The sequence below is a fragment of the Molothrus ater genome, chromosome 1, assembly GCF_012460135.2.
Source record: "Molothrus ater isolate BHLD 08-10-18 breed brown headed cowbird chromosome 1, BPBGC_Mater_1.1, whole genome shotgun sequence".
Lineage (NCBI taxonomy): Eukaryota > Metazoa > Chordata > Aves > Passeriformes > Icteridae > Molothrus > Molothrus ater.
The window spans coordinates 53,397,914-53,413,600 of NC_050478.2; the positions used below are offsets into that span (position 1 = coordinate 53,397,914).

Genomic DNA, 15,687 nt, shown 5'->3' on the forward strand with positions numbered 1-15,687 from the left:
GACATAAAGCTGTATACAGTCTTGGTCTCAGGTGTACCACACTGGATTCACTTGCAAAGATGTAGGCACATAGTGTTCTCTGACCCAGCACCCAACTGATGCTCCAGAAACATCCAGAGATGTCACAGGTTAGAATTTGGTTGCAGATTCTGGCACCTAAATGTAGATGTGTACAGTATAGAAATGTGTGATCTTTCTGTGTTGTTCTGCCATTGTAGTCCAGTGAGTTGTAGGTAGTGAAGCCCCAAGGAACTATTCAGTTCCCCAGCAAATGAACACTTGGTATGTTAGCAGTTAAGTCTGGAGCTCTGTCATAATTATGATGGCGCTAAGGTTCATCTGTCTACAGTGCAGGTGTTTGGTGTCAGTTCAGGTCCGTGAAATACCCTACCTCAACTCCACCTGCCACCTCAGAAAGACAGATTTCTCCCACCTGCCTATGTAGCTTGGATTCCCAGGCTTTCAGAGGGCATGAGACACTCAGGTGTGGACAGTACAGCTGAGTACACTCTCTCTTAATGCTCATCCCCTGAGTTTTGCTTGCTGACTGTATACACAGCCTTAATCTGTCATAAGTACATGCTAAATTGGCTAGCTTAAGCATCTCTCTTCAGGTTTTAAACAAATACGTGTTACTAAACTTCCTGTAGGCTCACAGCTCATCTTTGATCGGTTGCTACAGCCCTGGTGTTGGCAGCATCCAATGAGAATACAGCAACTTGATTGAGGCATTGAAGATATCTCAATCAAACAGCATGCTGTTGAAAAGCTGCAGGTTTGTTCCCTGGAATCCATAGTCTGTTGTATGATCAATCAGGTATACAATAAAATGCCTTTTTTCAGATGTGGGTTCCTGGGATCAGAGAATCTAAATCATGGCTTGAGCACTTCTAGAATGCAAATGAAACACTCCTGTGGTTTAAAGGGGTACATGCACATAATGTGGTAATAACATAAAGGACACTGTGGCTTAAGAGATATAGCATTTGAACTATGAAACCTTGGTTATTGCTCTTCTGAAAGCCATAGTGAGATTTCTGTTGCTGCCTAATTGCTTTAGGGCAGTTAGATAATTAGATCAATGTACTATTGGGCTCAGTCTGTCAACTCATACATCTGAGGATGGCCAGGAGCCAGAACAATCTGGAACATAACTCTTGTCACTTCTCCTTAGCCAGCAGATTTCGTGGGTCAGGGGTAGCTGAGGACTTCTCAGAGGATTTGGAGCAAGGGTAAGGATGGAGTTGGTGTGTGTAGAGGAAAGTGCTCAAATGGAGCTCAGCTGTGCCTCCTGTGCAGGAGCAAATGCCTCCACTTATAGAAAGACGGGAACAAAGCTGAAGCTACCGTGGAATAAACAGGAAAAAGTTCAGGGCTATGGGTCTTCCCATTTACCCTTCATTTGCCCTTGATGCAATACATCATTTACTAGGCTAATTTTTTATGTCTGAGGGAGGTAGTAAAGAATAATCTTTTAAGAGCATCAGAACATTTCTTGGCATATGGAACATTTAGTAATTATGTGTTCACTACGTTTTTTGCAGCAGTTAATTTTAAAGTTTGCAGCCAATGTTACTGTTAGTTAACCCAGACACTTATGTCAGAAAGCTCAGGAAGTATTTTCAGTCTGTCTGGAAATATACCATGGTTGCCTACTACTGTAAAACTTTAAAATCAGTCATTCAGTGTGAGTTACACATCTCTTAAAATTTGGTCTGAATAATTTCTTTACCATTTCACAGAAAGTGGAAAGATTGCAATTAATTGTGAAATCAAGTTGTAATTCGGAAAAAATACCAACAACTTTTGTAATTCGGAAAAAATACCAACAACTTTTATTCTATCTCAGCTCATTTTTATGCCATGCCTAGATGTATGTTTGACATACATCTATTTTTCATCACCCTTTCTTATATGTTATATTTAACATTTTAACATCAAAAGCACATTCTTTCATTTTATTTGATAGTAATAAAGGCAGACTATACACTTCAGCAATCTGTTGCTGAATTAACTTTTCTCCAAATTCCAATGCCTTGTTTATGTTTAAAAGAACATTAAAATTGTAAATCTTGATTCTTTGTTTATAAGGTTTGCATTTAGGATCTGATTTTTCTAATGAAAATATAAATTATCTTTAGCTTTGTGTAGGTGACAATATTCAGAGAATTTCAGCCCAACATTTTGTTTTTGTTCAAGATTCAGCTGCTGAGATTAAAGAAAATCTCATTGAATGATATGAAAGAGTATAAAAATAATCTGGTGTACCAGCTTGGGGTGCTGCCCATTAACCTAAGGAGCCCTAAGTGTTTTAGGCAAGCTTGCATACCATCTTGTGGTGACCAGAGTGTAAACTGTTTTGCAAGTGGGACAGGGAGAGACCAGAGAGAAGGGCTCTGGTTAACCTCAAGTTTCATGGCAGGTCAGGGTCAGGGTCAAGGAGAGGGAGCCCAGCTTATTTTATGAGTACATCTTACAACTCATGAAATGACCCTCTACCTTCAGTAGCATCTGAAGCCTGCTGAGAGGAGATGATCTTAGAGTGCTGTCAACTTTTTGTATTTGTCCAGGGTTTCCCATTAGTTGACAACCTGCTTGAAAATGGGAGGGGAACAGGAAGCTCTCATGTTATTTTTAAATGAGAGAAGAGCTAATACAAGTCATTATCAGAGGACTGCATCATGATAACCTCACTGATGGGATGTAGAGTCTATTCAGTCTGTGGTTTTGACTCTGCAAATAGACTTGTGTGTCAAGTATATTTATACATGAACTTTGAAGGCTGGGATGGTCACATTTATTGACTTCAGTCTGTCCTCCTAAAAAACTGACCGTGTGTTGTTAATCGACAGCTATTATTTGTCCTGGAATCATGCTTTATCCCTGTTTGCTCCTAAACATAGACACAGAGGGACATGGTGAGGGAGAATCTTCTAGTCCCCTAAGTAGAGAATGCAGATACCTGAATGCTTATGGAAGTTCAGCAGCCCTGTTACCTTAGAGATGGATTCCTTTGAACCAGTGATGAGGTAAATGTGAATAAAATGCTAGGAAGGCTCTCCTGCTTTTTTATGTCACTAAATAAATCATACTAGTTTCCATTGCTGTCAGCCTGTCACTATTTGAGTCACTTAATAATAAATACAAAAATATGAGATCACCAAGCTCATTAATACTTTAGGTCTTGCTGGTTTTTTGAATGGTGTCTTTATAGTACCATTGCTTGAAATATATTGACCAGTGGTGTCATAGTGCAGACGTTGCATTACATTAAAAAATAAACAAGCGTTTTTAATGGCCAGAGAAACTGGCAATGTGATAAAACTTTCCTTCTTGTTTATCTTACGTCATTAATGGTACTTTTATGTTGTTTTTTTTAGCTCCACACGCTGGCGTCAGTCCAGCTGAATATTATCATCAGATGGCTCTGTTGGCAGGCCAGCGCAGCCCGTACGCAGACATCATTCCTTCAGCTGCCACTGCGGGAGCCGGGGCTCTGCATATGGAATATCTTCATGCCATGGATAGTGAGTGGTATTTTCTAGAAATATAGATAGTCCTACAAAGGGAGCCACGTGGGCTGTTTGTAGCCTGACCCAAAAGGCATCTGTGCTGATAGAGAAGTGGGAGTCAACATAAGCCTGCTCATGAGGCTGGAGGGCCAGAGAATTGATTGCCGAAGGCACAAGGGTTATGTCAAGCCTAAAAGTAAACTTTGAAAGAAAGTAGGGAGAGGAGCAGGACTGCTCCTGAAAACAGGTTATAAATTTTATTTCTAGCAGGGCTTGAGTGCTTTTGAAAATGTCCTTTTCTATTTGCAATCAGTAACTCACTTTCATAGTTGGGCTGAGTATTTCCCTGATGAGCTCTCTGTTAACAGAAGGTTTACATCTGTTTTTCTGTTAGGAGAGCATGCCCTGCACCTTTCAGAGAGTGCTAGCTGCACTTAAAAGTTGTGTATCACAGACCAATAGACCAGCGACCACTTGTAAAGTGAAGCAGTTTGCTGAATTCTTAAGGATCCCAACTTAGTTTTCCATAGCATTTCCATAATATTAAGAGCCTTCTTTATCCACTCAGTATCTTTCAGTCCTCTAATCTGTCTCTGTTTCTCTGTTGAAGGAGGAAAAGAGAGGACCCCATTGCAAAGTGCTTGCTATTGCTTCTTTTATCAACCAGAAGGGATTATGCAGAGCATTCCCCTCAAGTCATAGATGCTTACATGCTTTTCAGGATGTACTCTGTTCCTTCTGATGAGTGCAATAAAAAATGATGGCAAGAAAAGGTGGTGATGTTGACTTTTGCTTGGTAGTACAGACCAATACAATAGTGTTAGGCAACCTTATTTTCCTGTAGAATTTTAAACTTTTTGTTAACATGCGATTTCTTCTTCCTGCTGTTGGCTGCACACCATAGTTGGTGATTTCAAGGAGCATGGGTGTTGGCAGGTTTACCTCTGGAAGGCATAGGAATATCTAGCCCTGCAGAATACATGCTTTGGAGTGTGAAGTACTTGACTGACCAATAATTTTTATAAGAGTCAGGCAAGACAGATAGTTGTGAAACTGTGCAGGATTTTTTTCATTCTGTTTCCTTGCTAATGAAGGATTTTTAAAATTAATTTTTTATTATCAGTCTCACTGCACCAGTAACATGCATAAAGAATTTACAGTAACATACCGTGAGCACACTGCAGAAACATAATAAACTCACAAAAGTAGTCTGGACTTAAACCAGAAATTACTGTGCAGACTTGGTACTTGAAAACTCAAGAATATGATACTTCCTGATTTGGATTCTGAGAGATAGGGAAAGATGAGGCACACTGCTAAAGCGCAGAATGCCTATTGATAATACCTTGCAGAATGGAAATGCTGTTACACGTGGTTCAGGTGATGTAAATTTGCTGCTGTGTTCCAGCTGCAAGGACAAATCCCCAGCTTGCATGAATGGGCACATCTTCCTTGAAAAGGATCATAGAATCCTAGAATAGTTTGGGTTGTAAGGGAACTTTAAAGGTCATCTACTCAAACTTCACTTGCAATAAGCAGGGATATTTTAAATTTTCAAGGGGTTTGGTTCCTACTGTGAGAGAGTGTGTCTGAATGCATGTAAGTAGCAGTACCAGACCACATTCTTGGATGCAGATTTGATCTAATGGGTTTATTCAGCCTTTAGAAAGGTAGATACCCATATATACACCAGAAAACTTGAGAAAACCAGAAGATTTTGCAGTACTCATACAAATAATGGCATTTGCAGAAGGATCTTCATGTGTTAGTAGAGATTGTGTATGTTGTGATCTACATAGAATTCCATATTTTGCATCCCAAGAATGTTTCCACTTCTTACTTAACAGGAAATGTTTTGACCTTTGCCCATAATTTCATCCCATTCATAAAAGGTGCCTAAACACCATCTTTAATAAGGATATTTGTGTTCACCAGCTTTGACTAAGATACATTTGAAATGCACACTTTAATTTGTTTTGTGTTTGTTTTGAAAAATTAAGATCACACATTTGAGAGTAATTATACCAGCAACTTTTCAATTAGGCATTTTTTCAGAGTTAGAGACAAAACCTGCACTATTATGCAAATGGGTTATTTTTAAACAGTAAATAGAGAATTAAAATAAGAGTGAATCCTAGTAAGGTCACTCAGCTCACCTTCTGTATTTGATGAGAATGTGTTTAGTCAGGCAATAGCTGCTTTTATCTAAATAGAGTATGAAGTTACCCTTTTACTTTGTAAAAACTAATTAAAACTATCTTAACTTGCATGGGTATACAGTAAATTAATTGTCATTAAGTAGGAATCTGAATGTCCTATCATTCATCATGCTAAAGAAAACCCCTTTCTTCTTTGTCAGATTTTTAGATTAGAAACAAGAACAAAACAATTAGCAGGAAGCTGATATTAAGACTTCATAAAAATCCCCAATAAGAATGCCCGTGTATGTGTTTAATAACAAAGTACAGCGATCAATGGGAAGCAGTGCCATTTGTTTGGATCTTTCTTCTTAAAGATTTGTGTGGTGATCTTAAAAGTAGTCTTTTGCCTTTGCCCAGTCTTGTCAAAGGAAGCAGAAGACACATGAGTAGTTTCCCTCATTATCTGCTATCAAATCCTGAGCAAGTTGACTCAACTGACTGAAAGGCTGCTGCTCATTTATTCCACACAGCAACCAAATAGATACAAGCAAGACATTGTTCTTCTTTTGTGAAGCAAGTCTGTCTCCTAATTGTGGGCTTATACAGCATCTAGCACAGAAATTTGGAATCTCTACCCCCTCCTATAGTGCAGATAACAATTCCAACACCAGCATATGCTGACTTCCAAAGTGTGTTACATACAGTATATGTAGTTTGGGGTCTTCTGTTTTGCTCTGTGATGCTGAAACACTGATTTCAAATGGGGATTATAAGACTGGGAGAATTGTTAATCAGAGGTTAAATCTTACCCAAGGAGCAGTAGACTTGAAGCTCTGAACTTCACTGTCCATGAACCGTCTAATACATTGAAGAAGAATAAAACCAAGATTATGCTTGCTTAATTGTAATTCTTCTTCCTCCTGTCCTGAGTGGCATGAAAACTGGACCAAAATTTTCTCTGCTGCTAAAACTTTCCTTCAGTTTTGGTGGCCAGAGACCCTGAGCAAGCCTTACCATCTTCTTACCTGTTCTAGGAAAGTCAGATTTATCTGTTACCTTTAAGTGTAGCATCTAAAAAGGGGCATAGTAGATGTGGAAGTTATTGACATCACCACAGCAGCAACAGCTGAAATTGTGGCTGTAAAGATGTTGAATTCCAAAACTGTCTTTAAGCACTATAACAATTTTAATTTGGGTCGATAGGTGCATTTTTCACTTGGGGAGTATGTTCTACTCCCCTAAATGAAGTTCAGTGGAACACAAGCATGTTCCCTGAGGTTTCAAGATTCCAAATTAATAATATCCTCACTCAGATTTACTTTTGTCTATCCTCACTCAGAATAGGAGGTTTCTCTTTTTTAAAGGTATTTGATAATTACCTACTCCTTTTGGCATTAGAGACTCTGACCCAGCTGACCTAAAGAGCTGTGGTGCATTGACCTTGGTTGGATGACAGATGCCCCCCAAACTGCTCCATCAGTCCCTCTTCTCAGCTGGATGTGGGAGAGAAAAATAGATGGAAAATGACATGTAGGTTGAGATAAGGCAGTTTACTCAGGCAAAAGCAAAAGATTGCATGTGCAGAAGCAAAGAGAAAACAAAAATTTTTATTCTCTACTTCCCACCAGCAAGCCATATCCATCCACTTCCTGGGAAGCAGGGCTCCAGCACACGGAGGGGTTGCTCTGGAAGGCAAACATTGTAATTAATGAATGCTCCCTCACCCCCTCCTTTTCTTAGCCTTTATGTCTGAGCTGACATCATATGGTGTGGAATATCCCTTTGGCCAGTTTGGGTCAGCAGGCCTGCTTGTGTCCCCTCCCAGGATCTTGCCCACTTCCAGCCTGCTAACGGGGAGAGTGTTGGCAGACAGTGATGTGCCAGCACTGCTCAGCAGCAGCCAAAACTTCTTTCCAGCTACCAGTGCAAAGTACAGCACTGTGAGGGCTGCAGTGGGAAGAAATGAACATCATCTCAGCCAGACCAAAACACCAGCCCGGAGAGTTAAGCCAGAGTGAGAAGCTTTGGACTGGATTTGGTTTCTGTTTGTCAAAGCACAGTTGGAGAATGAGGGTGTAGTATCGAAGTCATTCCTTCTTCTCTCATCCTGATGACAGATTTATCATTTTGAAAACTAAGACAGAATTTATTATGAACTTTATTAAAGTGAAAACGAAGTTTTTACACGTCTGTAAACAGAAGGCAGAAGGAAAAGAAAGAAAGAAAAAAGGTTTTACTTTAAACCCACTCCCCCTAAACGTCCCATGTTCACAGCCTTCAATAAAAACTAGTGCCTGAGACATGTTCAAAGAAGTTTGATTTAAAGGAAGGGAATAAAAAAGGTTTGACGAAGTTTGATTTAAAGGGATGGAATAAATGATACATGTCTGAAGATTGCCTTATAAATGATTAAGCAATGCTAAAAACTTCAGCTCAGAAATCAAATTCATGGGCAAATTTGCTGGATGGCATATTCCATTTTTGAAATTTATGATGAAGATAGATATCTGTTATTTTAGAATTGATCTCCACCTCAGAATAAGATCTTTTCTTCTGACACCTGCTGGATTTTTTGTTGGCACACTCGAGTCTTTGCTGTCTACAACTGACTCTTTATTTCTATAATGTCTACTCCAAAAGGGTGACACTTTTAAGCAAATCTTCACTGTCAGCTTCCATTTGCGCGCTTTGCCAAAGCTGATGTTTTTCTATCAGCATTTCCACAGAGGTAAATGGATTTTTAGTGAATCAGTGCTCCTTCATTTTCTGATTTTAAAGCATTATTGAATAGGGAATGTAATACTTTGATGGGAGAGCACTGTGAACAGATGAACATTTCAAATTGCTAAATAAATATTGAAGTGTTTGTTTTTAAAATAAAAGCTGGGCTAGGCTGGAAAATTTTGTTTAGTATTCAGAGACACTCACAAATTGTGACCTATTCCTTTTTATAGTAGCATACTAACAAATTCATGTTATGCTAAATGAATTGTTAAGCAAATGTCCTGTAATGAGTGGCCAGCTCATGCTTAAGACTCTTTAGGCACGTGAGACCTAATTAAACCACAAAGATAGGGCAAACCAGTAATTCCATTCAATTGTATTTTCAGTTTTAGAAGTCGTGGCCCCCCCTTGAATTGAATCCCTGTCTCCTGTGGTCAGACCCGGTAGAACTCTTGCCTGGCTGAAGGAGAAATGTTCCCTTTTTGCAGGATCCTGCAAAATCTCCCTTAGGAGATAGTTCCTGTCCCAGGTAGATGGAGGGGGCTGCTGAATTCCCAGAGCTAGATGGGGCCTGAAAGAGGTGCTGCCTGGAGGAACAGAGGAAGCCTGAGACTATTGTATGTGTGGCTCGAGCCCTGGTGCTGCCCCTGGCAGCTGTAAGGAGTGTCCTTCTCCATCCCTGGCCACAGATCTGGTGCATCCAGAGTGGACACAGGGTTGCCCTGGCAGGAGCTGGCAGGCAAGGCGAAGGTGTAGCAAGCAGTGGGTGGATATGCAAGAGCCATAGCATGACTCAGACAAGGGGGAAAGGAGACTGGTTCAGTCTAGAAAGGGTGAGGAGGAGGGAAGTCACAGCAGTTTTTGAGAATGTGCAGGGCACTGCAGGGAGTATAATGTCTGTACTTAGCTATGCCCTTGTAAAACCATGATAAAGCACTTGAATTGTATCCTCATCTGGGGTAAATTACATTACAAGCACTAACTTCAGAGGCATTGTTTTAATTCATTCCAGCTGAACAGTCAGCAGAGAAAAATTGTGGATTAAAGATGCAAGTGCAAATTACTACTATTTTTGTTTTACCATGATTGTATGTTGTATTTCCTTGTTAGATATATTGTAGTTTCTTATAGCTGCTGATCATTGTTGTTTCTTACTTTAGCACAAGTAAAAGATCTCTGCCTTTGAAAGATATGATGCACAGTACTAATAAAATATCAGAGACAGTACAATAGAAAGCTCCTAAAAAGGAGATAAAACAGATTTCAAAAAAATAGCATATGATAGGTTTTACAAATAAGTAAATGGCTATACTTAAATTTTAAATGATGAATCAAGAGCTTGAATATTCATTGAGAGACTGGAGCTGTATGGGCTAAGGCTTTTTCTGGAGACAGAGCAGGAAGGAACAAAACTCTGTACTACCCAGATGCCAAAGCGGATGAGGATTATAAATGGAGATCTGATCACACAGCCACAACAATAATAACATGGCAGCCCCAATACTGTATTAAAATCTTGGCTAGCATGCACAAAAAAAAGGGAAACTCACTCAGGTGTGTGAGAAAGATTACTAATAGATTCTGTCTAGCTCTGATCTTGAGATGAGTCTAATTAGAGTCATTTGGGCTCTTCTCCTGGTTATTTTTAGACATGTAAACTTAAATACCCTGCAGAAAAAAGATCCTGGACACAAAGATGTTAAGAATGTCAGACCTATACTGGATGCTTGTGGCCAGCTGTGAGTTATTAGTAAGTTACAGAGAATGTCAGGGACTCTAGGAGAAGTAGCTGTAAAGTAGGCATCAAACCCAAGACCTGCATGACCCTGGCTGTCATGATCATTAGGATTCAGTCCTTTACTACAGGTTAAAGGGATTAAAACGCTAGAAGCAGCAGTACTGTTAAAGGAAATTGTTCAGTGTGCAGTGGGGAAGCTAATTCTCTCCTTACTTTCAAACAAGATAGAAAATAATTAAATAAAGGGAATAAATTTAAGGTGATATATCTTCTGTTAGGGCTGCAGAGAGTTGGGATGATATGGTAAAATAGATCAGGCAGAGATTTTCAGAATAGGACATAAAATTTAGAAATGTAATGTGTATTTATTTAAGTGGTATCTGTATGTTTGCCTTCACTTTGCTGCTTTGAAAAGTCTAGTCTCCAGTTTTAAAGAAATTTAGCAGTTGTAGGTCCCTATACACCCCGACAAAAGAATATCATGGGATCTTGGACAAATTCAAATAAAGCCTACTGTTTCTCATTTTAATGCTCTGAATGTCAATCTGAATTCTGCTGATAGAGCTGGCCCTTTTAGTGTTTGTTTTAGTCCTGATTTTTAGTTTTGCATCCAATATCCACCTGGCAGAATTACAGTCAACAAAGAGAAAGCTGCCTCTTCATTTCTGTACTCTATTTGACATGTGTAGGTTTGGCTGTATGTATTAAAGTGTTGTGGGTTTGGGCTTGCTGGTATCCCAGATTTGAACCACTGTCTCATTGCTCATGGTTGAATTAATGATGTGAATGTCTAAGAAGCCATCAGATTCATAAATCACCAGAAATGAGAGGGATAACTCATAAAAGTCTTTTCCTTTTGTTTAGCCATTTATCATTTTGCTTGCACATTAATAAACAGAGCTCCCCTGAGGTAAGCCATAGGAAGAAAGATTTTTCTTCCTAATTTTCCTCAATCGTGGCCAGTAGATCACGAATGAAGAGAGCGGGCTTGTCACAGTGTGCTGGTGTCTCCCTCTACCCATCACTGATAACAAATAAATCCAATGAAGTCCTTGTGGATAATTATTTGTGTTTCCATACCAGGTGCCAGGTTCCCGAGTCCGAGGCTGTCGGCCAGACCGAGCCGGAAGCGCACATTGTCCATATCCCCCCTGTCTGACCACAGCTTTGACCTTCAGACCATGATACGGACCTCTCCAAATTCCTTGGTCACAATTCTCAATAATTCACGTAGCAGTTCGTCAGCCAGTGGTTCTTATGGCCACTTATCTGCAAGTGCAATAAGGTAAGAATTGCATTTGCTACCTGAATTGTATATTCTCATTTATGTGTCACACACATACAAATGTGAACATATACTCACATCTTTAAGTTACTTGTGGGGGTTTTTTTGTGAATATGTGCATTTTGCAGTTTCTATAATGTATGTTAATCGGAGCTTAATTTAAATTATAAAATATTTTTTTCTTACTCAGAAAGGTAACCACAAGGAACTTTTTGGCCTCTTATTTTCCAGTGCAGGTAATGGTTTGTCTGACCAGCAGGAACAGTGTGTGTTTGTGTGTCCAGTAATCCATTTTCAGAGAAGAAACTCTAGGATAGGTTTGTGACTTAAGTCACTTGGGTTCTTCTGCCCATAGATATCATGGACAGTGAAATGGTGAAATGTTCCTACATTACAATCATCAGAAAGTAAGAAAGAGAAATATGGTACTGTTCAATCCAAATGTTTGGCTGTAACTTTTGGGTGTTCATTTTTTTTTTTCATGTTTTCATGTCTTGAAAGATTTGATATTCTCTGGCCAAATTTTTTTTCTGTACCAAGGAAGTACTGTCATCAGAAATGCTGTGATTTTCACTTAGCTGCTTCACTTGTGTGTGCAAGAAAACAGTCAGGAATGGTTGTTCCAGATGCAGAATAGCAGAGTAGCAAATGAAGAGATGGACAGAAGTTGTGCAGAAAAGGGAAGCAAATAGGGCACAAAGGAGAGGGAACTAAAGGAATAAAGTAAAAATAAAAAAGGGAGTGGAAGAAAACTAGGAACTGCACAAGGAAAAATGGAGATGCAACTGCAGAACATTTTTGTAATTGTGACATGGCTATATGTTAACTGAAAAAAGCTCCTTTGGTACTCTAAAAAATATCCCCCACCTCTCCAAAGTGTCAGAAAATGTTGGGCTTGCGTTTATAACTCTCAAAGAATGCTTCTTGGCCCTGGCTTAGCAGCAGCTTCCACCTTCAATTTGCAATGAAGCAAAGGAGCAAGTCCCTTCAGCAGTTTCTTGAGATGGGACACCCATTTTAGGCAAGGTTCAAAACATTACCAAGGTCATGGTTTGACCCCCTGTATGGGCCATTCACTTAAAAAGTCAGATTTGATGAGCCTTGTGGGTCCCATCCAACTCAGAATATTCTGTGAAATCTGTGAAACACCTCTGTGGCAAAAATGACACATTTACAGCTTCAAAAATGGGCTATGGGGGTTTTCACTCCTGTAGAAGATGGGGCACACAACTGGTGTGTTAGAAACCATGAGCCTGACAAACTCGGAGAGTGACAGCACTGCAAATATTGGCATTAGTGTAAGTGCTGTGTTTTCCTTTTTAAGCACTTTTAAATAGTCGTGCTTCATAGCTCTGATGTCCTTGAGTAGCTGTGTGGTATTTCACAGGTACAGGTATTGCTCTCAATACCGCTTGGCAGCCAGTGGAGCCATGGTCCCAGTTATGAAGCTCCTTAATGAGGAATGTTTATGTCAGTGGCTGGCAGCAGTTGGACCAAATATGTCAGATACATGGAACTGTGTGGAGCTGTGCTATCTGCACTCTCATTGAGACGGGATGGCACTTAATAACTAAACTCCTTTCCCATAGCTTGTAGCTTTGGTAAAGCAAATAGTGCATGAAAGTTGGCATAGTCTCTACAGTGGAGTGAGTCTTCTCTCCTTTTACTCTTCCAAAGCAAAGCTGGAGTCAGATGAATAATTTTGTTGAAAACAGTTGTGGAACTGGAGGGAGTTATGGGCAAAGACTGAGTAAGGATGGTAGGGAGTGTTCAAAGTGAGTCTTGTGAACTGGTGTCACTGAAGAAAGCAATGCTTGTGTGACTCAACCTGTGGTTGAGCAAAGCTTTCAGCCCTTCCTGGTCATCCTTCCCAGGAATGCATAATAAAAAATTTCACATGATTTTGAATTAAGATTTTTTTTTTCATTTTGATAAGAGTATGTCCATTCAGCATGCAAAGTTGGAAATGTACACTTCCATTCTTCTCGGTTGAAAGGAAGGAAAGGGAGAGCTCTTCTTCCTGCTTTGCAACTCACCTCTGTTGGTGCCCTTTAACTTCTCCTGTGTGAACCTGTCTATATAAACCAAAATAACCAGTGATGTAAGGTATTAAACCCAAACCACATTTCATTGCCTTAATAAATTCCAAGACTAAATGCCAACAGGACTGTCAGCAAAACCTAATTTAATATTCACTGTCTTGCAAATAATGCATTCAGCACAAAAACTGTTGTATTGGATAAAACCATAGGTTCATCCCATTTAAAATCCTGTCAGCAACCATGACCAAAGTCTAGAAAAAAAAAATTTCCTGGTTGAAAATGCCAGCTTCTGGAAAATTGTGGGTTAATGTCATCAGAGTTGCTGCAAGAAAATGGTACAATTCAGCAAGGCACTAGATGGAATTGCAAGACAGGAAGGATTTCTATTTTCAATAGTATCGGTAGCATTAACTATACTTAACATTACACAGTCCTTCTACTTCTTGATGTTGTTTCCTACCTTTTTTAACTTAGTCCAAATAGTTTACATTTGGCATCATTTTTCATGGTAAATACCTATCTAATGCTGAATATTTCCAAAAAACATCAGCAAGGTTATTAATTTATCCAAATGAAGTTAGGTAAGAAGAGATTTTTCTGTTTAAGCTAGAAGAACTATTGCCTTTTTACTGGGAAGCTGAACTTTGCCAGGAAAGTTGCCTAGATGATATAGATGTGATCTCTGCTGGTTTAGAGAAATTGTCCCATTTAGACAAGTGATAAGCCCTTAAGAGGTTTCTATTAGCTTGTGTTAAATAAACTAAGCACTCAGCGTGTTCCAGTCCAGGGCCCACAGATAGGAAGGAGGACCTTTCCCTGCAGCTGCAGCTCTGGCGCTTCCTTGGGAAGCCTGTGGAGGCTCAGCTGTCTGTCCAGCCATAACAGTTTTGTGAAACAGAAAGCACTCTTTAGAGGAGACAGGAGTCAGCCCAGAAACTGTACAGGCTAAGGAAGTTGGCACAAAATGCCTTTCTATAACACAGCATAGCCTTGCAGCAGGAGAGAGGAAAGGCTGCAAAATAAAGCAGGCAGAAGCCGGTCATTCAGAGAATGAAGGTACTGCCCCCTTGTGATTGTGCTCTGATACCATCTTTAACTTCAGGTTTGCACAGTATTTATAGGGCCCCTGTCTTCTTCAGTGCACAGCCTGAACAGCTGAGCATCCTCTGTGGATCAGTGAGAGCCACAGGACACTGCCTCACCTGTCGCAGGCAGCCTAAAAGAGGAGGGAGCCTCGTACCTGGTTGTTTGCTGCCTGGAGGGCAGACTGTGCCCTTGCAACACAATTCCAGACTGATGCTGGGCCAACTAAACTAGTGAGGAGTGACCACCAGGCTCAATTTGTCTTCTGGAGTCCCAGCCTACCACTCTTAATTTTGCAGAGGAGTCAAATTGCTCACAGCCATGACTTGAAGATGCTGACAGCTGTTTTGAGCATCTTGTATACTGTGTCATGTTAACTAGCCCAGATCTTCTTGACTGAAATTGGGCAACCCCAATGAGTGACACTTTTTGCCTCCATCTTTCTTTGATTCCTGTTCAAAATGAATCCTTCCCTTTCGCCTCAGAGGGAGGTTGAAAGCATTAATGTTTTGTGAAGCAATTAGATTGTACAGTGATGAGCACAGTGGAGAAGCCCAGGAGGGTGTCAGTAATTATTTATTCACTGATGGTTTAAATACAAGGGAAGGAAGACCTATGGGCATTACTCTGGGCACAGAGAAGAAAAGTACCAGAGGGCCTCTTGCTGAAGGCTACTGTGTGTCTTGTCGACTGAATGAGTTAAGAATTGTGCAAAGAGGAAAAGGGGTGTGCTGTCACATAACTAAAAGCTGACGAGTCAGCACATGAAGATTTGGGCAGGTTTACTTCTGGTATGTTTAATTTTGTGGGCTCAATGCTCTTTCACACCTATTTTTGTAAAGGTACTACTTGTGTTTAGAAAGTGTTCCTAGGGCTTCAGTGGTCTTTGCATTGGCTAAAAAAAGAGGCTGAAAGATTACATCCTGTGCTTCACACAGCTTTTCAGCATTGGATCCTCTATATGAGCACTGTGGGATGCTGAGGATGAAATCAGGTGAAAAGAGCCACATTTTGGTCTCTGTTTGTACAAAGCCAAGCACAGGATGGCTCTGGTCTTTGGCATGGGTAGATTGAATAATAAATACTAGTAGTAGTTCAGCACAATCCAGAGAGCTGGGCCTGGCGGGTGCTTTGCCATTGTCAGCTGGCAGTGCAGTGCTGT

The 15,687-nt window shown here is 40.1% G+C and overlaps 1 protein-coding gene and 1 long non-coding RNA gene across 2 annotated transcripts in view; one reads left to right on the forward strand and one right to left on the reverse strand.

Annotated features, from left to right (window-relative positions):
• The window catches only part of GLI3 (GLI family zinc finger 3), a 201,775-nt gene that overhangs the window by 136,468 nt on the left and 49,620 nt on the right, over positions 1 to 15,687 (forward strand). The window contains exons 6-7 of the mRNA XM_036406944.1: positions 3,381 to 3,527; positions 11,199 to 11,400. Of these exons, the coding sequence (XP_036262837.1) occupies positions 3,381 to 3,527; positions 11,199 to 11,400 (349 nt within the window). The remainder of the gene's footprint in view (positions 1 to 3,380; positions 3,528 to 11,198; positions 11,401 to 15,687) is intronic.
• On the reverse strand, positions 7,189 to 11,264 carry LOC118701955 (uncharacterized). The gene is made up of 2 exons (XR_004982610.1): positions 11,196 to 11,264; positions 7,189 to 7,338 (listed from the first exon to the last, which is right to left on the reverse strand). It is a non-coding gene; the product is annotated as an uncharacterized LOC118701955 (long non-coding RNA).